The sequence below is a fragment of the Protopterus annectens genome, chromosome 6.part1, assembly GCF_019279795.1.
Source record: "Protopterus annectens isolate FY-2018-M chromosome 6.part1, PAN1.0, whole genome shotgun sequence".
NCBI lineage: Eukaryota > Metazoa > Chordata > Ceratodontiformes > Protopteridae > Protopterus > Protopterus annectens.
In genome coordinates this window covers 358,135,728-358,162,814 of record NC_056738.1, presented here as the reverse complement: position 1 = coordinate 358,162,814, position 27,087 = coordinate 358,135,728, and the positions used below count along the sequence as shown (strand labels likewise).

Genomic DNA, 27,087 nt, shown 5'->3' with positions numbered 1-27,087 from the left:
GAATTATAACATGTTATATAATCAGAGCAGGTAAAGGTGAAATATTACACTCCCTCACTAGACTGTTGTTTAGACAGGGCTATGCAAGCACTCTAGAACGGTGGGTAAATCGGCGATATGCAAATAGCAGACGCATGAGTTTACTTGCGGCTCCCAATACAATTTCTCCTATTGTAGTTAATAGGGTGTTTCGCTCACTTTGGACTACAAGGACACAGCTTCTTCCGCCTATGCTTGAGCTATCTCTCATGCGCGAAGGCTAATGACGTGTCTGGCAGCTTTACGTATGAAAACAATCAAGCATAGAACTGAATACAGAAGCAAAGGGTTAGAATACCGTGGGGTGTTTATGTTGTTGCTTGTCACTGGTGTTGTCAGGTCGCGGCTGTGGTTTAGAAATTGATACGCTGTTTTTTTTCACTGTTTCTGGGAACCGGAGAGGTTTCTTGTTACTTTGTTATGCACTTGCTGGAGTTCCAGCGGCTGCCTTGTCGTTTCACACGTCCGCTGAGTGCCTGGTGCGGCCATGTCCCGTTGGTTTTTCCCGTGGTCTAGCTCCATAAAGAAACGGGCCTGCCGCTATTTGCTGCAGCATTACTTGGGTCATTTTTTCGAAGAGAGGCTGAGTCTCGATCAGCTGAGTTTAGACCTATACAATGGCAGCGGAAGTGTCAGGGATATTCACTTGGACATTTGGGTAAGAGGTCGCGTCTTGAGAGGCAGTTGGACACTTGGGAGTTGATAGTGAAGTTTAACCAGTGTATTTCAGTTTTGTTGTGTAGTTAGATTATTATGTCTTTTTGTGTGTTAACTGGAAATATGCATAAGTGAGACTCAAAACACATAGTTTGCTGTGAAAATATACACTGTATCTTTTAAGGCATCCCATCACGTGAGGTATGCAGCAGCTCTGCGAAGGGAGATGGCTGTGATAGTAAACCATTACATTCCTTGATCTGCTTGACCTGCTACGTAATAGTGTAGGTTGTGTTTTAGTGTGGGTCTAGTTCTTTTCCCCTTGAAAATGCATTTTCTGGAAACATTAGCCGTATTGTTCATCATAATTATAGCATTCAAGAAATGGATGGTGGGGAAAGCCTGAACATCATTGTTGTAGAGTGTTTTTGTATGTGAACCCTTAAAGCATACAAAAGATACTGACAGGCAGCTGTGAACGAACTTTCTTTGAAAGTTAAGTTCACTGTGTCCAAATATCTAAACATAGCTTAGGAGGCACAGAAGCAACAGGTAATTGCACAACCCATTTTATTGTAACACTGCTGATTTATCTTCTGTCTGTTTACTGTCTGCCCTCAGAGTGTTCCTCATGCTTTGTGGGCAGCATCAGATGTGCTTATGTTTTTATTTAAAAAAATATATATATATGTACATTGAGGCTTTTCCATTTGTTGGGAACTATTATTGAAGAGTTCATCTACTGCCTTTGAGCTTAATATAAATCCATACAGAACAGATGCTCACAGTATACTACAGACATCTTTTCACAAGAGTCGTAGCAAACCTGAGTAGTCTTTGGGAAAGCCATAAAGGAGTTTGTCATTGTAATATGTCTAGCTGTCTGTTGATACATTGTTTTTTTTTTTTTTGCTGTGTCTAAAGTAGTGTGAACTACCGGACCTAATGTATTAGCATGTATTTTGGCAGTACATAAATTGTAGTATGCTCTACATTGAAACTTGTAATATATTTAGAAAACTACATTTGTTAATTTATAACTAAAAACAAACGGGTGACATCACTGACTCATGGGGCTACACTCAACAGCTGTTGATAATCCAGATAGGAACCAAAATTAGTCCAAAATCCCTGATGCCACTGAGTAGTCCACAACATACTGGCAGACAGGTTCAGACCCAGTGCAAACCCCCTCCCCTAAAGGAGAGTTCAGTGCAAACCTCCACCTCTCCCCAGCTCCCAACCATCCAGCGTGCTCAAGCTCCCCAGACATCTCAAATGCTCAGGTGGCTGCTCTCTCGGAACTAAACACCCTGTCAGCTGCACGGATACGTGTCCAAATCAATGTGCTACCACCGAGCAAATGAGGAATTAAACCCGCACATAAGGCCACTGTTTAATCTCAGCCTTTTAGCAGATGACTGTCCCACCCCACCAAGGCACGAGTCACTCTGTCGGACCCTGGTAATTACCGCCCCATAACAACAAGTCTAGTCTGCAAAGCTATGGAGAGGATCATAATGGAGCTCATAAACAAAGATATATAGGGATTTTGCACAAATTGGACCCGACCCAGTTTGCTTTTTCTCATGAAGGGGCTTTCTTTTCTTTTCGACTTAGAACACTTCTTCAAATTGATGACAAAGGGCAGTGGATAAGGCCTACCTTGACATACTGCCTTGACCTTGACCTTGCTTGACCTTGCACCCTAAACGAACAATTGCTTAAAAAACTTCTAAACTTTCATGTAATGGACACATATGCACGCTAAGATGACAGGGCTTGGGCTAAGGGGACAGAACCCACAGGGTTAGGTTGCCAGCTTGTCAGTCACAAGTCCAAGTCAGTCCACAGGTGGTGTCCTTATTGGTCCCTTGGCCCCTACTTCTTTGTCTCAGAGCTACAGCCAACATGGGAGGACAACATGGGACAAGTGACACTGTGCAAACGAACTGCATCCATAGTGGTGGAAACATGGGGACGGATATCCTTCGGAGAAGGACTCACGGAAACAGATAGCTGTGCCAGAGGCCTGGCCTGAAGTTAAGCGCCAAAAATGTATAGTCGCTCCCTTGGGAAAAACAAAGGTAACCCCAAGCTACCATAAAGGTGGCAATCCACACTACACACAGAGGATCAGTCAGTGGCCTTCTTTGGCCTTCACTACATTGCTAAAAGAAAGATTCGAGAAAGACAGTACTTTCTTGCCTGATCATGATCATCCAGATCCAGTCAGATCTAGGTCATTGTTCCCCTGTGCCTTCCTTTTATCAGATCGAGGATATTGAGTACATTGCCTATCCGACATCCCACATCTGCAGCAATTGGAGAGACCCACCCCAAAAAAGGAAAGGGACTAAAAAGGGTAAAAAAAATCTGCTGCTGCCAGATTGAGATTGAAGAAACTCACTCCAGCTCTATTCAGTGGCTATACTCTGAGACATGTGCCTGACATACAAGGCCAGCCTGGCCCGATCCCAATTAATGGACATGCTCCACCAAAAAAAAAAAAAATCCACCAAAACCACTGAGGCAAGCGACTTAAAAACCTTGCTGCAGATATAAATGGGGGCGTGCTGAGGGATAGATTTTATCATCAGAGACTCCCTATGCTGTGGATAAAAATCCGTCCAGTGGGAGGTGACACACGCTGCTCGACAAGTTCAAGAGAAATCTAGACCTGTGGATGGGATATTGGGTAGGTTACCTCCATCATCATCTCACTGCTGCTGCTGGCACAACAAACTAATGGGCACAGTATTTTTTTTTTTTTTCATATATGGGGTGGCGTAAATAAAAAATTTGGGCTAGGCTTATAAATGCCTTAGGGCAGATAGCCTAGTATAAACCTATGAACCTATGAACCTATAAGCACCACTTAGCTGTCATAACTTGCTTATTTTTTTGCTTATGCTAATGCAATAATGTGCTTCAACCAGTTTACAGACCTTGCCTTCTTGTGTCACTCTCTCTCTCTAGAAGTGAACAGTTTTAGTCCTGTGTATTTATTTACATTTGTTAATTGGATTTGTAGACTGACCCAATGTAGACCCTGAAAAGTATTGTAAAATGTACTTCATATGCAGTCTAAAAATATTAAGTGTTGTAGAGAATGTGAAAAATGAACACAACACAAACAATAGAAGTGCACATCATTTAATGTATACACTTCCATGAGTATGACACTTGATTAGAGTAAATGTTATATGGTTGTAATGAGAGATAACACAATAGGTTAGTGTTTTTGGGAGAGTAGGAATAACCTGGAAAAGGTCATCTTAGTTTTTAGTAGGTGTGCTGTGCATGTAGAAGGAGGATAATAACATTTGGTTAGATAACATTTTTTTTTTTGAGTTTACTGTCAGGTATGTTATGGAGTTCATTATGTCCTCCCTGTGTTCGCATGGGTTTTCACCAGATGCTCTGGTTTCCTCCCACATTCTAAAGGCATACAATAGGTGGAGTGGAGACACTAAATTGGCCGTAGATGCGAATGTGTGGTGTGAAAGAACTACCACGGCAGGGCTAGCCACCTGGCAGTGTAAACCTTGGCTCTAGATGGTTGTCAGTGTTGCAATGACACTCTGACCCCATGTGCAAAAATGGGTGGAAAAGGGGTTGTGGATGGATGGATAGGGAGACAATAGCACAGTTTATGAGCCTAGATGGAGATGCTGTGATTAGTAGATGGGATTGAGTGTTTTGAATGTTGTTCGTTTGTAAGTGGCGATGATGGTGAGCATTTTCAATAGCTACTCTTTGACAAACGGGAGGAGTTGTGCCTTGAATTTCTTCATTGTTTTGGAACCCTCTACTTTTGCAGTGAATCTGCGACAGTGCTCCACCTTCCTCTTCACAAATAATACCTCATATTATCTTAAAACCATTTCCTGTTTTGCCTTTAAAATATGCAGCTTCTGCTTACACTTTTTTTCTGGAAAAAGTTGCCTCGTATGTTGATTGCTATCTAGTACCTTTATCTCATCTCTGTATTTTCTCCATATTTTTTCTTTTGTATGCATGCAAAACTCCATTTGCAATCATTTTATAGCTTCATCTACATGCTCTGTACTGTACCATTTTAGTTACATTCACCTGTCACCACTTGTACAATGATGGCTGCATCTAGTAACATTCCTTGTTGTGGTAAACAACTTTTGTTTCATGTTGTGAATTTCTAGTACTGTTTCTTTGTTTATACGTAGACCAATGTATCATCGAATCCCTTTTCATATTTTATTGTCTGACATCTTTCTCGTGTGCATTTCATAGGTAATGGTTCTTTGCATTAAATCTAGGCTTACATACTTTATTGCAGTTTTGCTATGTTTCTTTTTATCATTTTCTACTTTGTGTCGTGTGTTAGCTTTTGTCAGGTTTTGTTTTTGTACCTTTCTTCCAGCTGCATTCATGTGATAAGATCGTTAAGCATTAATATAATAATCCTTTATGTATGTCTACATTGACCTCTCTTCTTCAGAATGCACTTCACTTTAATCTGTCATTTTGCCCATCCAGTCTTTAGTAGTTTGCCATTTGCATCAGCATTTTTCCTGTCTGACTCTGCACTTGTGAATTTGTTGGATTTTTTGAAGTCTGTATATGCCACACCTACTACAGTGTGGTTCTCTACTATGAATTTATGCTGATTTGAGTATGCTGTTTTTTTAGACTACTATGCAGTCTCCAGTTTTTTTTTTTTTTTAATTTTTGTCTGGAGTTGGGAATAGCTGGATTCTCATTAATTGTCATTAACGGCCATCAATATGACTATCCTTTTACTTGGTAATTTATCTTCTGACAAGTAAACAATTTACCGTTGTCAAAATAAGCGTGAGACTTCATACATACATACATACACACACATATATATATATATATATATATATATATATATGTGTGTGTATTGTTTACTTTACAACACCTTCTCAAGTCTAGTGAAAATGCTGACATCAAAAATGGAGTAAAATTACCATAGCCATGTTTTTATTACTAATTGCACAGCTGATTTATATATTGATAAGTTGTAAGTCTGAAGGAGATGTTTGTAAGGCAGTATGTTGAAGATGACGTAAATAATCTGTTTCCTAGCACCTGGTATGAGCAGCACTGTTGATATGAGCTCTGTAATAAACATCACATCATCAACCTCAGTGTCATTCATCTCATTGTGTTAATTTACAATTAACAGGCTGCCTTGTTATGTACCAATGGGGAGCTGAATAATAAGTCCATATGCTGTCCCTTGAGATCACCCACTCTATGGGAGAGTCGCTAATATCCCAATCACCCCCACGCACCCACACACTTTGCCCTGTCTGTCATTTGACTTTGAGCTTAAGTTGGGTACTGTTAAAAACTCCCCTGCTTTTACAATGGGTGGGCAACACTGTTTTCTGGAGTTTAACCATTATGGGGAAAATTGTAATCCCAGTGGATTCTGGCTATTTCACTGTCCCCCTGCTCCAACCCTTTTTATCTATCTAACCTCTCCTTGATGCCTTCTTCCTCTCCCATTTGTTTTCACTCCAAGCTACCTCATCTCAGACTGACTAAGTCTGGTTGCTTTTTGCTAGCCAGTTTATAGTGTGCAATTTCCCTGTTGTTGAGCTGGATCCACATGGTTTATAATAACCTGCCTTTGGTGCAGTTATATTGTTGTGAGATAGGATTATAGCTGCTATCGTTCAGGCATGTCAGGCTTCACATTTTGGGATCTCTGGTCATAAATCTGTTCTTTTAGAAATTTGGGTTGAACCTCATTTGGTCCTTTGTGTAATCCATTTTGAGTGGTTTCAGATATTTTCTTTTGTTCTGTGATGGGGCCATTTTTTTTATTAGAAGTTTGCATTTCACAGCTATTTCACCAGTTTGTAGCATTATCCTCTGCCCACTCCCTTTCCTCTTCTTTTAAGCCGACCTCCTTGTCAGACTTTCTTTACCTTTTAATGTACTTGAAAGGCACTTCTGTCTGTCATTACCTGTTTTTTTCTGACTTTAATTCCCACCTTCATGTGTTTTAACTGTTTAAGGTCTCAGACCAGCACAGCATTTGAGATATGTTAAATTAGTAATTTTGTTTTTGGGTTGTGGTTCAAACTTTGTCTGTTTTGTGTTTTATGAAAAGAGAAACAGTCAAGGAGGCAAAACTAAAAGTCAGTGCTCAAAAAACATATTGGGGTATTCAGAAATGCTGCCCTCTGACTAACCAGCCTCATGTGTATGGAAGTCAAATAACGCTTTAAATCCATTGATTTGAAACAGTTAACCCTAGAGGTGAGAGTTTGAACCAGTTGGAACAAAAAAGATATACTGATTTTGTTTTCTTTGAATTCATCTGTTAAGACCACATAGACTGAATTATGTATTCGTTGTAAGTATACTTTTGACCATAGGTTCATAGATATATACTGGGTTAAGGATCATCAAGGCCTTTATAAGCCTAGCTGTGCAGTACAACCAGGTTGTGTCCCTATGTTTCATGGGTGATTATTAAGAGGGGTTCTTTTAGGAAGTTTCTAGAAGTTATTTGTGGAGGTATATTAGTTTGGGCATTATTGTCTGCATCAGTCTGACACGAGCCAGCCCCGGGATGAATTTTCGATTCCCCATCCATTTGCCAAGGTTTAAGTAGGATTAGGGATGGACTGTGCTTCATATGCTGAACATGCTGGAGGGATAGATTCCCTTCGCAGAGACTTCACTTACTTTGGAACAGGGTCCCTATCTACATAAGACAGAGCCCCTCACTATCACTCTTCAAGAGGAACCTTGATGAGTGGATGGGTAACGGAATGTTCACACTGGGGATCACATCAACAGCACTACTAGATAGGGGCCAAGGGTACTAGCTGCTAGTACAAGAGTTTAGGGAACTACTAAAGTGGTGGTGAATACCACACAACGTGGCTGGGCTAATATATGCCTTCAGGCAGATAGTCCAGTACCAACCCATGAACCTATATGGATGGGGATCCTGCTCCAGAGCATGTGGATTCTATGAGATGCATGTCTGTCTTGGCAACATGTCTTATTTATGTCACAAGTGAAATTTAAATCCTTGGATCTAGTGGTTCTGATGCTGTTCATTTTGTGGAATTGCAAAAGGTCCTTCAGAGCTGTATCCAAGGATGCCTTGTACTCCAGGCATAGGTTGGCTCTGAGTAACCTGTGGGTGACCTAGAACAGATGTAGGGCTTTAAGGCAATCCGTGTAGGACAGTGTGTTTATACCCTGGATTCTCCTGGTAAGGAACATTTGTGGGTGTTCCAGCTGTTGCATATTTGGCCTGGTATATTCCAAAGGGGGCATTATACTCGATGGGCCTGATAGGGGCCAAATAAAGTGGAACTATGATTTCCCTGGACTTGGATACCATGCCCTTACAAGTTGGGTGACCCAGAATGATTCTTACTACTTTGGCCACATGTCTGTCAAAGGTCAGATTGCTGTCTACATCTGTTCCCAGATCCCTAACTACCGGTTCAACTCTTAGGGATGTCTTATCAATGGAGTAATTAGCATGGGTGTCAGTTTTCATAAGAGGGGCTAGAATGCATTTCTTGACATTGAGTATTAATCTGTGACTTTCGCACTAGTTACATGTCTGTGTTAGACCCTCTTGTAAGATTTTTGTGTCACAGGGGATTCTGTGATAGCTCCCAATTTGCAGTCATTTGCAAACCTGGTCAGCCAGAGGCCCTTAACATTAGCCTTTACCTCTGAGAAATAGATGCCAAATAGGAGCTTTCCCAGCATGGAGCCCTGAGATGCCCTACTAGTTACCGGTCTCTTAGTGGAGGCAGTGTCGCCAATCCTGACTTCCTGAGTCCAGTCTTTAGCCAGCTGTCAGTCTGGAGAGTTATACAGGAGTTTATGCCAGCTCAATGAGTTTTTCAACTATACCCAAGTGGAGTATTGTATTAAATGTGTTAGCCAGCTCCAGGTAGGTGATATGCACCATTTTTCCCTCATCCATTGCCTTGGTGACCTTCTCAAAGAAGTCCACCAGGTTTAGTAGGTGTGACTTGTAGATTGCCCATACATGTCAAGCAGAGTGCCTCTTTGGCCCTCTTCAAAAGGAACCTTGATGATTGGATGTGAGAGAGGAAATTCACCCCGGGGATCACGTCAGTCGCCCTGCTAGACAGGGGTCCAGGGAAGTAAATAGTGTGGGAAGAAATAGCCAGGGAATTGTTATGGCTAGGCTTGTGTAGGCCCTAGGGCTGATAGCCTAGTACCAACCTATGACTGTTCCACTGAAAAATCAAAGGTGGTTGGGTCCAGTGTCTGGAGGTTGCCTATGTCTTTGTTGATCATTTCTATCATAATTTGTTCCATGGCTTTGCATATTGGACTAATAGAACTGTAGTTGATAAGGTCGGTTGATGGTCTACCCTTGTGAAGTGGGATAACTGTTGCAGTACTCTATTATCATGGTACAAAGCCTGTTTTTAAAAAGTGACTCAAGTGGTCTTGATCATGTTTCAAGCTATTTAGGAGGTAACCTAGGATATTTTTGGGGCCCACAGATGCTGTTTTTGGCCTTAGCAAGTGCTGCCAGGACCTGCTCTCTGTGTTAATAGTTGGGGGATTATGCTAGTAAGTATTTCATGGGGGGCGAATTTTGAACTGAATTTGTCTCTGTGTCACTCTGCATAGTGAAGGTGGCACCATTGACCACCATTTCTGTTCATTGATGTGTGCTGCCTTTGAGGTTTCGGACATAGCTGTAGAAGGCCTTTTGGTTATTTTTAACATGTGAGACTATCTTGATCCTTGTTGGACTTGATTAATCCTCTTCATTTCATGTTTCGAGAACTCCTATCATTGTGGGAGTTGCTTTTCCCGATTTTTACCATGATTTTTTTTCCTTTTGTTATATATCCTGTTAAGGTTAGGATTCAACCAGTGTGGTTTGTTTTTAGGGGTGGTTTTGGGCTTGCATCTGGTAGGTAAAGCAGCCTCTGTATAGCCATTTACATGAACAATTTCACATCAGTTGCTGTGAACTTGAGGTTGTGATGGTCATTGAAGTTTGACAGACTACGGCTTAGTAGGTTGTAATTTGCTTTGGATTAGTTCTTAATTGTTACAAGGTTTGTTTGGTTACTGAGTTGATTTGTATTTTGAAGAAGACAGGTGGGGGGGGATGCATGCTGTCACATATTAGTGAGTACCAAGTCCAGTATGTTTGAACCTCTTGCGGGGGTGTACACTATTTGGTCAAGGGTATTTGTGTTAATAAAGTCCAGGAATCATGCCTACAAGTATCTCTTCCCACTGGAGGTGTTTTTCTTGCCTCTGTTTTCATAACTGTTGGTGTACGATGTTCCCATGTGATCAGAACTTTTTCATTTTCAGTAATGTTTTGTAGTTCATGCTTCCAGTACTTTTCAGCTATTTGTATGCTGTAGTGTTTGCACAATCTGCAATGCAATAGTCTTTGCTAAATTGTTGTGGCTTTTAGAATACAGACCCACAGCCACAAGTACATTGCAATCAGAAATGAGATGTGCAACATTTTCTAGTTCTGTATTACAGAAACTGGATTTGTCTGTATCTGTCTTTCTTACTGACTTTGTAAACCAACATGTATAGCCAGCTATCTTGAGTCACCATTATTAACCTTTCATCCTTTGGTTTAAATTCACTGCTTAACCATTCATGTGTGAAATCTTGACAGATATGTGGTTGTTCCAGGAGTTCTCTGTACTTGCTACTGTAATTACAGGCTTTTGAATTTTATTTCATTTTTGGTCCTGTTCTTCATACTCTTGTTTTTGGCACATGCTGTGCTGCCTGATTTCTCTTATACATTTGGTTAAATTTCTATTCCTGCTCCTTTCAGAGTGCTTTTACTGATCTGAACAAAGATGTCATCCTGGACTTGATTTTATTTATTTTTTGTGGTTTAGAAAGTACAGTTGTGTACTCTTACCATAAATGTAGATGTTCGAGTGTGTTCACTGTTGCAGTCATGACTGTAGGGTTCTTCCTGCCAGTAGCAGCCCTCGATCGGCCAGAATCCCAAAGTCTGCATTGGGCGTCAGCTGAGGTTGCTTTTATCCTGACGTCAATGCGCCAGGAAGTATAAAGACCTCAGCCGACGCCATTACCCCAGTTTTTCTTGCCCCAGATGTCAGGTGCCCAAAACCTCAGCAGCCAAAATACCTCATAACAGACAATACTCATAGGAAAAACAAAAGAGGGGGTAGGAGGGAGGGTAACTCAGACTGCAACTGTGAACACACTCGAACATCTACATGTATGGTAAGAGTACACAACTGTACTATGTCCTTCGTGGTTAACTGTTGCAGTCATGACTGTAGGGTTGAGTCCCAAAGCTAAGAAAGGGTGGCTGGAGGAGAAACAGAAGGAGTGGCCACAAAACCAGCCCTAGATTTAGAATAGAGAGGGAGGTTGTAATGCTTAGAAAAAGTATGTACAGAACTCCAAGTAGCAGCCTCTAAAATATCCTTGGTAGGAACCCCACAAAGAAAGGCTGCTGAAGTAGCAGTAGCCCAGGTAGAATGAGTCCTAATATTAACAGGAACTGGAGTAACAGAACTTGATGCAGTGGACAATCCACTTAGAAAGAATTTGCTTAGTGATTGCTTTCCCTAGAACAGCAGGAGCATAAGCGACAAACAATTGGTCAGATTTCCTGAATATCTTGGTCCTGTCCAGGTAAAAACGAAGCCGCCTGTGCACGCCCAAAGAGTGCAAAAGACTTTCTTCCTCACTTTGAGGATTAGGATAAAAAGTAAGCAAATGAATAGTCTGATTCAAGGCCACTGCCGAAACCACCTTAGGCATAAAGGTGGGATTAATCCTTGGGGATACCCTGTCCTGATGAAAAATAATGAAGGGTTCCACAGCCATGAGTGCTTGCAATTCCGAAATTCTTCTAGCAGAGGTTATAGCTAAAAGAAAAGCAGTTTTCCAAGACAAAAATTTTAAAAAGTGGAAGCTGCAGGTTCAAAAGGAGACAAGGTTAATTTTTCCAAAACATAGTTAAGATCCCAAGTGGGAACAGGTGCTCTTATAGGGGGCCGAACATTCTTAGCCCCTCTAAGAAATTGTTTAAGTAATGGATGAGAAAAAATCGGAGGATCCGTATTGTAATGTGCAGAAATAGCAGAAGCATGAAGCTTAATAAATGAAAAAGATAGGCCCGTATGTAACAACTCTGCCAGATACTTTAAAATCAGAGGAATGTTCGGAACAGTAGAATCACCACCTTGGACTTGATTCCAGGAGCAAAATCTTTTCCATTTACCTGCATAAGATTTCCTAGTTGTGGGCCGTTTAGCTTCAAGGATTGCATCCATTACCTGTTTGGAAAGAGTAGAGGTGTTTTCAGACCCTGGATCCACCAGGCAGCTAGATTCAGAGTTTTGACATGACTGTGCAGGATCCGGCCATCCTGTTGAGACAGTAGATGAGGGATTTGAGGCAGAATTCAGGGAGGCTCCTGAACTAGGTTCATCAGAGTGGAATACCAGAATTGTCGAGACCAATTGGGAGTCAGTAAAATCATTTGCGGTCTGTCCTGTTTTATCTTCAGAAGTACCCGAGGTAGAAGAGGAAAAGCATATACGGAGAGGTGTTTCCAACTGAATGAGAGGGCATCCACTTGCCATGCTAGTTTGTGGTAGGTCCTGGTGCAGAATATTGGAAGTTGATGATTCTGAGGGGATGCAAAAAGATCTATGTCCGGACATCCCCATGCCTGTATTATCATCCTGAATATCCGAACATCCAAATCCATTCGTGTGGATCCGAAAGTGTCCTACTCAATGTGTCTGCCAGAGTGTTGTCTTTTCCTGGCAGGAATTGTGCCTGTAAGTGGACTCTGCAGGTCAGTGCAGTGTACCACAGAGCCATGGCTAACCTGCACAGGGGGTAGAGTACAGAGGGTGGCCTAATAGTTAAGGTGTTTGCCTTACAAACACAAGGTGCAGGGTTTGAGTCTCACAAGGGATAATTGGCTAGGCTTAAAATGGCTCACAAGGGCAGTTAGCCTAGTACTAACCTAAGAAATATCAACTGAAATAAGTGAGAGCCCCACTGCTTGTTTATGTACCACATCACTGTAGTGTTGTCTGTCTTTATCAACAGTTGCCCTGGTAGAAGAAAGTCCCTGAAGGCTATCAGAGCATTGTGTACAGCGAGCATCTCCTTCAAATTTATATGCAGGTGAATTTGCTCCTTTGTCCAAACACCCTGAAGACATCTCCCGTGCATGTGGGCTCCCCAGGCATAATCTGAAGCATCTGTTGTCAGAACTTGGTTGGTTGGTGGAGAACAAAAAGGCCTCCTGTTGTTCTGGAGACAAGCTTCGCCTACCAAAGAAACTCTTGCTGTAGACAAGGCAAAATCATGATCACTGTTTCCAAACTGTGGTAATGCTGAGACAATACACTCTTGAGGTACCACTGTAGTTTCCTCATATGCAGTCTTGCATATGGTATTAGGAGAATGCAGTAAGCCATGTAACCTAAAGCCTGCAGAACCTTTCTTGCAGTCAGCTATTTCATAGAAGCCAGGTGTTGGAAAGAAGAAGCCAGTTGCACTTTTTTGTCTGGTGTCAAGGAAGCCATCTGGGTTGTAGTACTCAGAAGAGCACCCAGGAAAGTAATTTGTTGTGTGGGTACCAGATTTGACTTCTGTAGATTCACTGTGAATCCGAGGTACTGTAGAAGATGCTGCACAAAAGCTAGATGCTGAAGTAGAGTGTCTTTGTCATCTGCTTGAATAAGACAGTCATCCAGATAAGGGTATATTTGAATCCCCTTCTGTCTGCAAAACGCCATTACTGGTGCCAGGCACTTTGTAAAAGACCCTGGGCACAGTAGATAAGCCAAAGGGCAGCACAGAGAACTGGTAATGCTTCAAGCCCGCTTTGAATCTCAGATACCTTCTGCACTCTCGCCTTATAGGAATATGCAGGTAAGCTTCCTTTAAGTCCAGAGTCACCATCCAAGCGTTCTTGCCCAACATAGGCAGCAGCTGCTGCAGAGTGAGCATCTTGAATTTTGGTACATCTAGGAAGGTGTTTAGTACGGAAAGGTCCAGGATTGGTCTGCACGAATTTTCCTTCCTGGGAACCAGGAAAAGTCTTGAATAAAAACCTTGCCCTATTTCTAAATTTGGTACCAATTCTCTGGCCCTCATAGCTAAGAAGGACTGAACCTGCAGTTGTGCCTCTGCCCATTGATGATTTGGCAGATCTGGCCAACCGTTCGGTTTTTGCAAGGTGTGGAAATGAAATCTGTAACCTTTTGAGACTATGTCCAGAACCCATTTGTCCCGGGTTATGTGACCCCAATTTTGATAAAAAAGAGAAATCTTTCCTCCCAAAGGTGCTTCCAGGAGAGGAGCCGCTGGAACCAGAAAGGGAGAGTCATAAAGACTGTTTCCGGTAGGGTTGAGACTTATCTTCACCTCCTTTGGGAGAGGGGGCAGTCCACTGCCTATTCCTAAAAAGGGTTTGTGCCTGTCCCCTACCTCTAGAACGCCTGAATCTGCTTCTCTGAGGCCTGTCCGAGCTTGGAAAGGACCAAGGTTTAACTGGCCAGTGCCTGCTAAATATAGGAGGTTGCACCTGTAGAAAATCCTTAACTGTCTGCATAGATTTGGCTTTGTTCTGCATTTTCGTTAATACCTCTTCAGCTTTGGCCCCAAACAAAACATCGTGCTGCAAAGGGGCATCCAAACGTTTGTTCCTTTAACCAAGCATGTCTTCTAATAACTACGCCAGTTGTTGCATCCCTAAAAGAAGCTTCCAAAGAATCAAAACCACAATTCAGGGTATGTTTACCCACTTGTTCAATAGCATGCAATAAATCCTGTAACTCCTTATCGTCCCCACCAATAGAAACAGCTGATATCTTTTGTTTAAATACAGACAAAAGGTATTGCTGATACTTTAGCATGTGAAATTGACAGTTCAAAGCAGCATTAAACTTTTTTACCCCATCTTTCCAAAGCCCTGGACTGTCGGTCAGAGGGAATAGGATGTTTAGCAGAGGCCGCTTTAACACCCTTAGGGCCCTGAGAAATTGTTTCCGGATCAGGCGAAAGATTCTTAAAAAGAAACTTGTGAGAATCTGGAACCCTATAATACCTAAATAAGCTCTGCAAAGTTGTTTTATTGCATTCCTGCCTGTATTTCTGAGTTTTTTGCACTTTTAAAGTTTGTTTTTGCTCAGTTTAACTGGTAGGCTACACACTCAAGTGTGTACCTAATTTTTGCTACTTTGTAAAAAAAAAATCCTTGATTCCCACCTTTACTGAACTAGAATAGTCCAGTCTTCAGGTATTTCTGATCTCTGGGCTGTGTCATAGTTCCTGTGTTGCCCATATCCTTATTTGGATAGGAGGAAGCTTCTTTGTTCACCAGTGAGAGTGGGGAGCTCTGAGCAGCCTATCTGTCCCTTGAGGAGTGGTTCCAGCCCAGTGACCTGTAGCTTATTGGCCGTTTTGGGCCATTTCCTATCTCTTTCTAACCCCCTGCTTTAAAGCCAGCTTTAACGTGCTTTTGTGCTTTTAATTTAAAGTTTGTCCTGTTTGTTGCATTTACCTGTTGAGGCTACACACTCAAGTGCGCTAGCCTATGTTACATATTTATTGCATTTTTCTGCTGTTTGTTGCAAAAAAGAAAAAAAATTATCCTTGTTTCCCATCTTTCCTGACCTAGAGTAGTCCAAGTACAGTCTTTGCTCTATTCTGAACTTTTGGAAAGTTCCTGTGTTGCCCATTTCCTTTCTTGGATAAAGGGAGGCTTCTTTGTTCACCAGTGGCAGTGGGGAGCTTGGAGCATCCTATCTATCCCTGGAGGAGTGTTCCCAGCACAAGAATCTGGTAGTTCCTGTGTTGCCCATTTCCTTTCTTGGATAAAGGGAGGCTTCTTTGTTCACCGGTGGCAGTGGGGAGCTTGGAGCAGCCTATCTGTCCCTGGAGGAGTGTTCCCAGCACAAGAATCTGGTAGTCTATTGGCCATTTTGGGCCAATTTTTAGCTCTTTCAAGTCTCCCTGTATAAAACCCACTTTGGCGCGTTTTTTGCGCTTGTTACTACTCAGCCAAGCTCCTTGTGGTCCTGCAGAGTGGTGCTAGCAGCCAAGAGGCTAAAAGAGCGACTGCTAACCTGATAAAAGTGTTTGTTTTCCTGCTACTACCTGGGCGACTGTCTGATCTAGCTAAACTGAAAGCATTTCTGCTTCTTGAACTGTTTTATTAAACTGTTTAAAGTTGTTTTTGCACCTGCACTTTTAAAGTTTGTCCTGTTTGTTGCTTTTACCTGTTGAGGCTACACACTCAAGTGCACTAGCCTGTGTTACATATTTATTGCATTTTCCTGCTGTTTGTTGCAAAAAAAAATTATCCTTGTTTCCCGTCTTTCCTGACCTAGAGTAGTCCAAATACAGGCTTTGCTGTATTCTGAACTTTTGGAAAGTTCCTGTGTTGCCCATTTCCTTTCTTGGATAAAGGAGGCTTCTTTGTTCACCAGTGGCAGTGGGGAGCTTGGAGCAGCCTATCTATCCCTGGAGGAGTGTTCCCAGCACAAGAATCTGGTAGTCTATTGGCCGTTTTGGGCCAATTTCTAGCTCTTTCAAGTCCCTTTGTATAAAACCCGCTTTAGCGCAGCTTTGCGAGATTTTGCGCATAGCGCAGCATCGGGCAGCGCTGCTTAATTGGGTTTAAACCATTCTCGGCTCCACAAAGTCTGCTCTTCACTTTTTCCCTTAGAACTGATCTAGTTCTCATAATAAACACCCTATTTCCACTCTAAAGCCTGGCACTTGCTCACTAAAGCAATTATATAAGTCAGCACTAAAAAATTAAAAGCACTACACCCTCACAAACTCCCCTTGAGTACTTTGTTCCCCATTGGCCCTTTTTTCAGTTATAAAGGAATTCCCAATACTGTTCTAGCATGTCTAAAGGTCAGTTGTCAATCTCCTCTCTGGTCCAGCTGGTGAATCTGGGAATCTTGAGGCAATGTTACAACTGCCTCATGTACACAGACAACCCTCTCCTCCTCCCAACAAATTCCAACACATGTGAGAGATGCAACCATATAGCCAAACTGGAGGCTAAGCTCTCTCAACTCAGTACTGGTGTAACCAGTCAGGAGGAGAAGGAAACCACACTCACTACAATTCCAGTCTCACATAGACCTATCACGACAGCAAACCAAACACATAAACACACAAAAACATACTCGGCTCTAAATAAAAATCTGCCTAATCAGCAGAGACCTCCAAAGCAGACACCCAAGCAACAGCTACCCCAAAACAAAACACATGCAACACATATCTCACAAAGGCAGTGTGCCGAACAGTCACAGCCCTTAAGGCTAAACAACACACCTGATACACTTGTAATAGGTGACTCTATCGTCAGGCACACTGACGTCCCGCTCACCAGGTTGAGCAAGGAGAAGGTCACGGTGAGCTGTCTGTTGGGCGCTAGGATCCGCCACATAACACAAGCACTCGGGTCACTCCAAGGCAAGTACAAATATGACTCGGTCATTGTCCATGCTGGTGTGAATGACCTCAGACGTACCTCCCTGGACTACATGAAAAGAGACATAGAGGAGCTCTCTGAGCATGTAGCCCAGGCTGGTATGACCCTGACCTTGAGTAGCATCTTCTCACCAAGAATCATGCCATAATATGAAGACAAGATGATCAATTTCAACAATTGGCTTAAGTATTGGTGTCATTCAAAAGGGATCCAATGCCTGTCTGCCTGGGATGACATGCTCGACAAGCCACAATGCTTCGCTAAGGACGGCTTGCACCTGAAACTCCTGGGCTTTTGGATATTGGCAAAGGCTCTTGCCACCCCCATAGTGCCTTTTTTAGGCAAGGCTCAAAAGATAAACCCACCTCCATAGGTATCACAAGGGATAAGAAACTAAGAGTAATGCTACTCAATGCCAGAAGTCTAAACCTCAAGATGCAAGCACTCAAAACTCTCCTTAGCATGGAGAACATCGATATCTGTGCAGTAACAGAAACCTGGTTCAAGGCACCCGAGAGCACCCCAGCACTACCAGGTTATATCTCATACCATGTTTTTCGGCCCCAAAACTTGGACCGAACCACAAAAGGAGGGGGAGTATCAATATTCGTCAAAGATACCCACACCTCCAGGTTGGTGGCACAGCACGAAGCATCAGAGACCATCCATGTGCAACTAACAGTGGGTAAAACTGCCTTCCAGTTTATAGCCTGCTACAGACCACCCTCCCAAACCCAGGAACCCCATTCGACCTTCCTGAGAACACTGGAAAATATGAAGTTCTCTCCAAACACCATTATATTTGGCGACTTCAATTACCCTAACATAGACTGGGAGCATTACTCTAGCTCCAACACCCTAGCCCAAGGGTTCCTAGAATTTATAAACTCAAATGCTATGGAACAACTTGTTACCACTCCCACAAGAGGGGAAAACATACTGGACCTGATCATCACCAACATGGGGACTCTATGCTCCAGACCAGAAGTGTATTCCTCACTGGTAAGATCAGACCATAAACTAATCTCACTAGATATTCACATCCCGACCCCAGCCCCTGCCCAGAAAACCACAGTGAAAAACTTCTCTAAAGCAAATTTCACACTCCTCAAAACCGAGGTGGAATCCTTCAAAGCCCCCGGGCCTGTGGAAAATACGGCCCAGACCGCAGAATCCTTTATAAACGCATTCTATGAACACCTTCAGGAATGCATGGATCATGTAATCCCAAATAAAACCAAGACCCAATCCTCCAAAGTTAGGCGTCCTGTCTGGTGGACCCCAGCCATAAACAAACTATACAATAGAAGGAGGAAGCTACTACATGATAAAGCAAAATCCCAAAAAGGGAAGGCATCTCTGATCAGTATTAGCAAAAAACTACAGGCACTCATAAAATCGTCTAAGGCCAGCTTCGAGAGAAAAATTGCACAGGACACTAAGAATAATCACAAGGCTTTCTTTAGTTATGTTAGGAACCTGGGTGGGAATTCCCAGATATGCTCAGAATTAGTCCAAAATGACAAAAAATACACCCAACCCACAGACATTGCCAACATCCTAGCTAACAGGTTTAGCGCAAACATCTCCCCCCTTTCCCACCAAAAGGGCAAATATCTATCCCAGCAGAGTGCTGCCCCCCTGGCATCTCAGATGCACAGGTAAGAGCCACCCTCCCCAAAGCAAAAAACACAGCATCAATGGGACCAGACGGTGTCCCGGGCTGCGTCCTACATGAACTCTAAGAAGAACTAAACCCAAACATAAAACTGCTGTTCAGTCCTAGCCTTACTACAGGATATGTACCAAAAGAGTGGCATACAGCAACAGTGGTCCCTCTCCACAAAGGTGGTGCCTCAACAGATCCTGGAAACTATCGCCCCATAAGCTTGACTAGCTTGGTCTGCAAAGCTATGGAAAGGATCATCATGGACCTCATAAATAAAGATATTGGGGACCTACAGACACTGGATCCTACCCAGTTCGGCTTTGTTAAGGGCAGATCCTGCCTCTTAAACCTGGTCGATTTCTTTGAAACAGTCACCAAGGCCATTGACGAGGGGAAGGTGGTCCACACAGCCTACCTGGACCTTGCAAAAGCCTTCGATACAATACCACACTCAGGCATTATAGATAAGCTCACCAGCTTAAATATAAACCCCTATGTCACTAGATGGGTTGCAAACTGGCTCAAGGACAGAACCCACATGGTTAGAATTGCTGGAGCCATGTCAGACTCCAAACCAGTTACAAGTGGCATCCCACAAGGCTCAGTCCTGGGACCTCTCTTGTTCGGTATATATTTCTCGGAGGTACAGGCTAACACGGAATGACTGTGGCTGACCAAGTTCGCAGATGACTGCAAACTGGGCGCCATAATAGACTCTCCAGCTGACACAAGCATCCTACAAAAGGGCCTCATAGAAACAGACAACTGGTGCCAGAGCCATGGCTTCAAGCTAAATGCCAAAAAGTGTATAGTCATCCCCTTTTGCAAAAACGAAGTGCCCACAAATTACCACATAGGTGATGATCCATTAAGTACAGAAGAAGTAATTAGGGACCTGGGGACCCAAGTTGATAGCAATCTCTCATTTGACAACCACGTGGCCAAAGTGGTTAGAAAAACATTTTATATAGCCCACCTAATCATGAAGGGATTCACATCTAGATCAGGTGAGGTCATCGTGCCTCTTTACTCATCCCTCATCAGGCCCATAATTGAGTACAATGCCCCTTTTGGGATGTACCTTACCAGACACCTGCAGCAACTGGAAAGACCCCGAAAGTACCTCACCAAGGTACCTCACAGATGCCATATGCTGCCCAGTTAAAGAAACTCCAGCTCTACTCAGTGGCATACCACCTGCTCAGTGGCGATCTGTGCCTGACGTATAAAGCCATGTCCAACCCGGAATTAATGGACATGCTGCACCTCAGAAAATCCAAATCCCATCGAGCTATGCGCTCGAGAGACTTGAACCTCAGCACTGAAATAAATTGGACATGCTGGAGGGACAGATTCATAACCCAGAGGCTCCCTTCACTCTGGAATAAAATCCCAGTCCAGGTTAGGCAGAGTCCCTCATTGACTCTCTTCAAGAGGAATCTTGATGAGTGGATGGGAGATAGTAGGTTTACCCCGGGTATCACTTCTGTGTCACTGTTAGACAGAGGCACAATATACTAACCTCGAAAAAGGGCATAGCAAAATTCATTTAAAATGGGTGGCGAAAGCCAAACACACTCTGGCTAGGCTTATAAATGCCCTAGGGCAGATATCATAGTATGAACCTATGAACGTATCTGGTTTGACCGGAGCAGGGGGAAAAGAATCAGGAGAGAGGGAAGCTTCTGAAAAAACATCCTCTACAATGTCCAGTACAGGAGGAATAGCAAGAGGCTTATGCTGAGGGAGAAGAAGAAAATCCCTAAGCCTTTTCTTGGTTTCAGAGAATTCCTGCCCTTCCCAGTGAAAATGCTCCTTCATATCATGCAAAGTTTCACCAAAAGAATAATCCTCAGGAGGAGAGGCTGAAGGAAAGGAATCTTCAGCATCGGAGTCCTCATAAGGTGGAAAGGAACAATCCTGCTCAAGAAAGAAGCAGAAGAAACAGAAATTTGGTCTGAAGAATCATAATCGGACTGTAATCTAGGCTTTTTGTCAGGAGGGGGATGAGAACCCCTGATTATAGATAACAAATCTTCAGCCATCCTAAGCAGCTGCCTTTGAGGCCTAGGACCCTGATCCAAAGGAGTCTGTGCTTGCCATTTCTTTTTAGCTGGAGCCTTGATCATTGTCTTAGAATGCAAAACTGAATCCATATTTACATGAAGCTGTGAAGGCCTGAAAACTCCCTCAGAAGCCGGTACCTGCCTACCGGCTCCTGACCCAACTGAGGGAGTAGTATCCGAAGGTCCATTTCCTGGAAATTCTGAGGGCCCCATCAGCTCCACATCAGAGTTGGTACAGGCAATTGGCTCAAAAGAGGCAGACGACGGGGGCTGCAAAGGCGCCTCACTGACTACCGATGAACCAGCAACTGGCAATAACTGAGTAATATCTTCTGCTTTGGACCTCGGAGGCCTGTCTTTATCTTTGCGCCTCTTACACACACCAGAAGTCGGAAAAGAATCGGAAGACATATTATAATTAAACCTTTTACCAAAATAGTAGAAGGAAAAGTTGTACCTACGCCTAATAGTACGCTGATTAAATCTAGCACAAAACCCACAAGTAGCAACATCGTGGTCAGGCCCCAGGCAGGGAATACAATAAGAGTGAAAATTCCTATGAGGTATTTGTTTCCCACAAGAAATACAATTATTAACTTTTTCTGACATCTGACTGGAGCAAGAAAAAGACCTCCCCAACGGGGTACTTATCTTATAAAACGAAAAATCCTGGAAGTAAATCCAAAAACAGACAGTAGTAGGCCGACCGGCATCAACGAATTGCTCAGGGCACCGTGCAGCAAGAAAGACTGGGGTAATGGCGTCGGCTGAGGTCTTTATACTTACTGGCGCAGTGACGTCAGGATAAAAGCGACCTCAGCTGACGCCCAATCCAGACTTTGGGATTCTGGCCGATCGAGGGCTGCTGCTGGCAGGAAGAACCCTACAGTCATGACTGCAACAGTGAACCATGAAGGACATCTTTCACTGTGTTTGGATATGATGATGTCAGTAAATATGTATGCAGTCCTATAACTGGAGGTGTATACCTGTATTGCAGACCTTGCTTCTGTATGGCAGTAGTTAGTGTAAAGAAGCCTGCTTGATGGCTGGGCACCTACTTCTAAGTCAGCAAGTGCACAGAGTTTGACATTTCTCCTTGTTACTAAATAAATAAAACCTGTAGAGAGAAGTTTAGATAGCCATATTCTATTTCGTGAATCAAGGCAGCAGGCTGAACAAGGGGCTTATTCCTTTTTATCTGCATATGCATCTGGCATTTTTGGTTTGGCAAGTACATTCTTTGTTTCTGTCTCTTTAAAGATGTCTGAAGTTATTTTCTTGTTCATTTCTTCTCAGTGTGAAGGATATTTTCAAAAGTGAAATCGACTGACAGCTGTAGTCAATGTGTAAGTTAATCTCCTGCTTCACTGCCAAGGGGAATTGGGGCTAGTTGGTCAGAATTACCCTTTGAAGGCATGAGACTGTTAATGATGGTACAAGAAAACTGATTAGATGTCATCTTGGAAGAGGAAAATGCATCCGCATATTGAGGGCAGTCTTCAGTACTATACAGCACCCAGGAGGAATCTAAGGAAGGGCTTCCATATGGCAAGTTGGGTAAATGGTGTGTTCTTTGAGTACAGGCTCAGTGAGCCAAGTTTGTACTTCTGAAGAAATAGAAAGTGGGGAATGGAATCAAAAGCTTTTGGTTTTTGATTAATGGGCTTGGAAAAGCATTGCCTATTAAAAAGAAAAAAATGGATACCCACCAAGTGCTGTGCCTGAACTTCCAGAATGGTAGTGTTTCATAGGTAAAGATGTCATCCTGTACTTGATTTTATTTATTTATTTATTTTTGTGGTTTAGAACTTTCACTGTGTTTTGGATATGATGATGTAGCCAGTGTGTAAAGGTTCAGTTAGAACACGGGAGAGCTGAGCGTTGTAACCTGTAATGAGCTCCTACTTGAACTGTTTCATACACATGCACTGAGTCCATTCAGACCTGATGAGGTACACTAGGTATTGTCTCAAGATGAAAGGTGAGATGTGTGGTAGTTTTCTTTTCTAAGCTTCCTCATGTAGGTGGTGGTGTAGTGTGGTAACACACATATTTGAAGGCAGTAGGCTGTTTTGCTGGCATTTGTGTGAAGAGTGGCATTGTAGACTTTTGCTGTGGTACTCAATATGTAGTTATCCGGTGTAGTTTTGCAGGGACTCTGTGCTGTACAGTAGGGCAAGAAATTGAAGCCATGTGTTGTTATGAGGAAGGTTTGTCTGTTCTTACATTTAGTAACACTATCGATATGCCCAGCAGGAGGACCAAGCAACCTAGAATAAAAACTGGTGAGGTATATATCCAGATTTAAGTTATAGTAGCTGTGTATCTAATGCAGTTTCAAAATTTAGTGACTTGCCAGTACGTGCCACTTTTAATAGTTCTGGTGATATGACACTCATTGTTCAACTGGCTGACAGCACAGGTGAATGAATGCCTCCAGCAGGTTTGATAACATGAGCTTCAACTTTTGAAAAGTAGTTCTGTTTTCACTTGATGTAAGCTTCCAAGAGTATTTCGTTGTCAACATTGTTTTGAGAGAGAGAGAGAGACTGAGACCTGACTCTGACTAAAAGAGACCATGTGATTGTCTTTGGCTGATTTTGCTATTTCAGCCGTAAACCTGGGTTTGGTGGATTTTATTTAAGGTTGTGAATTGTTTATGTCGGTGACAAGGGATCTAACAATCGTGGAATTACTTTTCTTGTTTTTGGTCTAAATTATTTTCCTTTTTATTGTAAAAGCTGTTGATATTATTATGGGTTTGTTTTGGGGGCTGTACAGTGCCTATGGGGTACAACTGTATCTATTCAGCTGTTTACATGCTAGTATAGTGGGGTGGTGTATGTTTCTGAGTATTCAGTAGAGTTCTGGGTTTGTTGGGGTTTTGAAGCTTGCCAGTGTATCACTTGGTAGTAGGTCATTTGTCGTAAAGAAATTTCTAAAGGTACCTTGGGTGGAAGGGATCTCTGGTTTCAGTTTTATTTTTAAGGAGTCTGTTTTATAGTCAGACCTAACAATTGCTGAAGATTATACAAAGGACAGTGCAAGATGCTCCTGTATTAGTAAATCCAAGATGTTGTTCTCCCTAGTGGATACTCTGATTGTTCCAGGCAGTTTGTATTGACAAAGTCCAGGAATCTCATTGTTTGCTAGGAATCTCTGTCCCTGTGCACTAGTGGTGGTATAGGTTTCCCAGTCTACAGCTGGATAGTTCAGATCATCTAGGAGAATGGTATTTGGTTTAATACTGAGTGATTCTAGTTCTTGTTGATAGGCATTGTGATTTCTCGTATCATAGAGGATGTGAGGGAGTTCTTTAGCTAACTAATATATGGTATGTGACCTTTCTGATGGTTATTTGGACACAGAGAAGCTGTAGTGCATCATGCTGCTTTACCAGCCTTGATGCAAGTCTCTTCTGGCTAAAGATTGAAATACTTCCACTTTTTTCCCCCTCCTGTACCGTAGCTGGTCCAAATGTGTGGAAGGCATTATAGCCCTGCACAGCCATAGTGCTCTCTATTTTAAACCATGACTCAGTCACTGTACAGAAGTCAGTGTCTTCCAGGGTGAGAAGGGCTTTTAGGGTGCAGAGTTTTTTTGTTTAGACTCCTAGCAAATTATGACTTAAAAGTGTTTATACTGTGTGGTACAGTGCTTACATTACACTGCTAAACTGTATTCTGCTTCTCATAATACCAAGAAAATCAAAACGGCAGTGAGTAGACTTGCTGGTACACAGTCTTGCACCTAATTTGAAGCTCTTTAACAGTTTCCGCCTACATATACTACTATGAAGAAGTGTTGCATTCAGCATTAAAAAATAGGATATTGTCTGAACTAAAATTATCAGCTCCTCATTGTAATTACAAGAAACGTAACTATGAAAAATAAACTGTGACTTGCAAAGGAAATGGTGAATGTCAAGACTAACCGTACTGCTATAAAAGTAATTGTACATCCTCTGATGTGCAGCCATATCCTCACTACTTGTGTACTAACTCTGAGATCCCTGTTTCTCAAAATAAGGATATTGCAATCTCAAACTTAATATATGTACAAAAATATATAGATGGATATATGGTGCAAATATATATATATATATATATAGATGGGTACATGATAAATGTTTATATGCATGTATTGGTTTCTTTTATTCACGTAGGGTCACTTTTCCAAGATTTACATTTGCAGTCCTGATGCTCTAATTAGGGGCCCAAAATATCATTATTGTATTTTTATGAATTATAATTCAAATCATTGTTTTGTAAATTCTTTAATATTTCCAAGTGTGAAACTGTTCTGATGCTGTTTACTGTTGCCCATACTAGCATACAGGCAGCTGTGTTAGTACTTGAAATTTTCAGCAAGTTGCCTGTGTCCTGTCATGTTTTTGAGGTGCAGTACTTTTAACAGGTTCTTCAGAGAGGATCATAAAATGACGAACTCTGCTTCATTTTATGTGCAACTGCTTCTTCTCCCCTTTACACCTCCATCTTTTTTTCCATTTCTCTTGGGCAGTGTTGAATTCTCCATTTCCTTGCACTGTCTGAGGCAGTGAGTTCCAAGTCCCAAGACTCTCAGGCTGTAGCTAAAAGAGCATTTTCTTAAGTCGGTCCACAGTCTTCTCCTTTCTAGCTCCCTCATGTCTCCTTCTCCCTTACGCTTTCACATTACTTGAATATTGTACTTGCCACTGATAGTATGATGTTTGCAGATCTATGCCCCTTTTTCCATCACTTTTGCATGTCAGGATGATAGAGTTTCTTCTTATACCTTGTCTTGTAGGAACAGTACAAGGCAAGTGATTACAGGAACCATGAGATACATAGCCACATATACACCTTTTAGGTGACTCACTTAAAATATTTCTCATCCATTACAAGCACTTAATAGAGCTCCTCTCCCAAATCAAGCAAGTTCGTGCATGGTAACCCTTGTGTAAATGTGTGTGTCTGTCTATCCAGTCATCAAGACTAGCCTTAAAGGCAGCCAAAGTAGAACTGTGCTTGTCTTGTAGTGCTAACTTATTTTATAGACTAAGAATACAATGTGGTAGGAGCCTATTCCTCCAGTAAGTCTTGTTTATTTGTTGATGTAGATTTCTGTCCCCAGTATACATTTGTGTAGAGCCATTGATTTTGGGAAGAAGGGACAGTGTGGTGTAGTGGCTGAGCACCAGACTCGCCAGGACAGGTATGTGAGTTTGAGGCCTGTGGGCCCAAACTGTTCTTTTTTTGTGTGGCAGTTGGCACAGAAGGTTATGGTTGTGAGTTGTAGTTCCTGTGGTACAGGATTTGACTCTTCTTACCCTTATTTGCCTACCATGTGACCTTGAGCAAATCAGTTTAACCAGACAGTGTTTAGTGGCATCTGCAAATTTGAGGTGAGTCCCTCAATTGTCCCCTCGATTGAGAGCCTAGTAACTACCTATGAACCTACGAAATAGGGGGTGAAATAGGACTGGGTCTTTCATGGCTTAAAAACTGAGATATTGTTTTCTTCAGAATAGCCAGAATGTTACCAAAAAATCCTGCCTGTTTTCAAAACTTCTTTACGTGAATGCTAACGTTCATCTGGAACTGCATTTGCGCTCAGCCTCCTTAGAATATCTAACTCTAGTGATATTTTTCTACTTTTATGCTGGTTACCTAATTTCCTTTCTGCTCTAATTACCTCAAAAATGTTGTAATGTCACTTCTACTTGTTTAACCACTGGATTAGTGATTGTGTTTTTATATTTTAAACTGTTTCTTAGTTGTATTTTTCCTATGTATAAAATTCTACTTTTATTCATGTACTGAGCAGGTTTTCTCCCCAGGCCTCCACTGAAAACAAACTCTGAATGGTCCACTGGACTTTCAAGGTAAACAAATTGCAAACAAATAAATAAATACTGAGTAAGAAGAGTTTTGCTGATCTGTCAGAATAATTGATGGATTTTTTTAAGGCCTTCAGTTTTATTTATAAAAAAATCATTGCAGGGCCTTTCCATTTAAGTGATATGCTTAAATTTGTACATACCAAAGGGATCATTGTATTTGATGGTGAGTCTTGTAAACGAAGAGTACGGCGGTAAGACGGCTTCTTTGGATGTTTAAGATATTTCTGTGTAA

General features: G+C 42.2%; 1 protein-coding gene across 1 annotated transcript in view; it reads left to right on the top strand.

Annotated features, from left to right (window-relative positions):
- The first annotated feature begins 241 nt into the window (after positions 1-241).
- Positions 242-27,087, top strand: part of ATG2A (autophagy related 2A) — a 2,853,001-nt gene continuing 2,826,155 nt past the window's right edge. Inside the window, exon 1 of the mRNA XM_044075772.1 lies at positions 242-697. Within this exon, the coding sequence (XP_043931707.1) occupies positions 527-697 (171 nt within the window). The 5' untranslated portion in view covers positions 242-526. The remainder of the gene's footprint in view (positions 698-27,087) is intronic.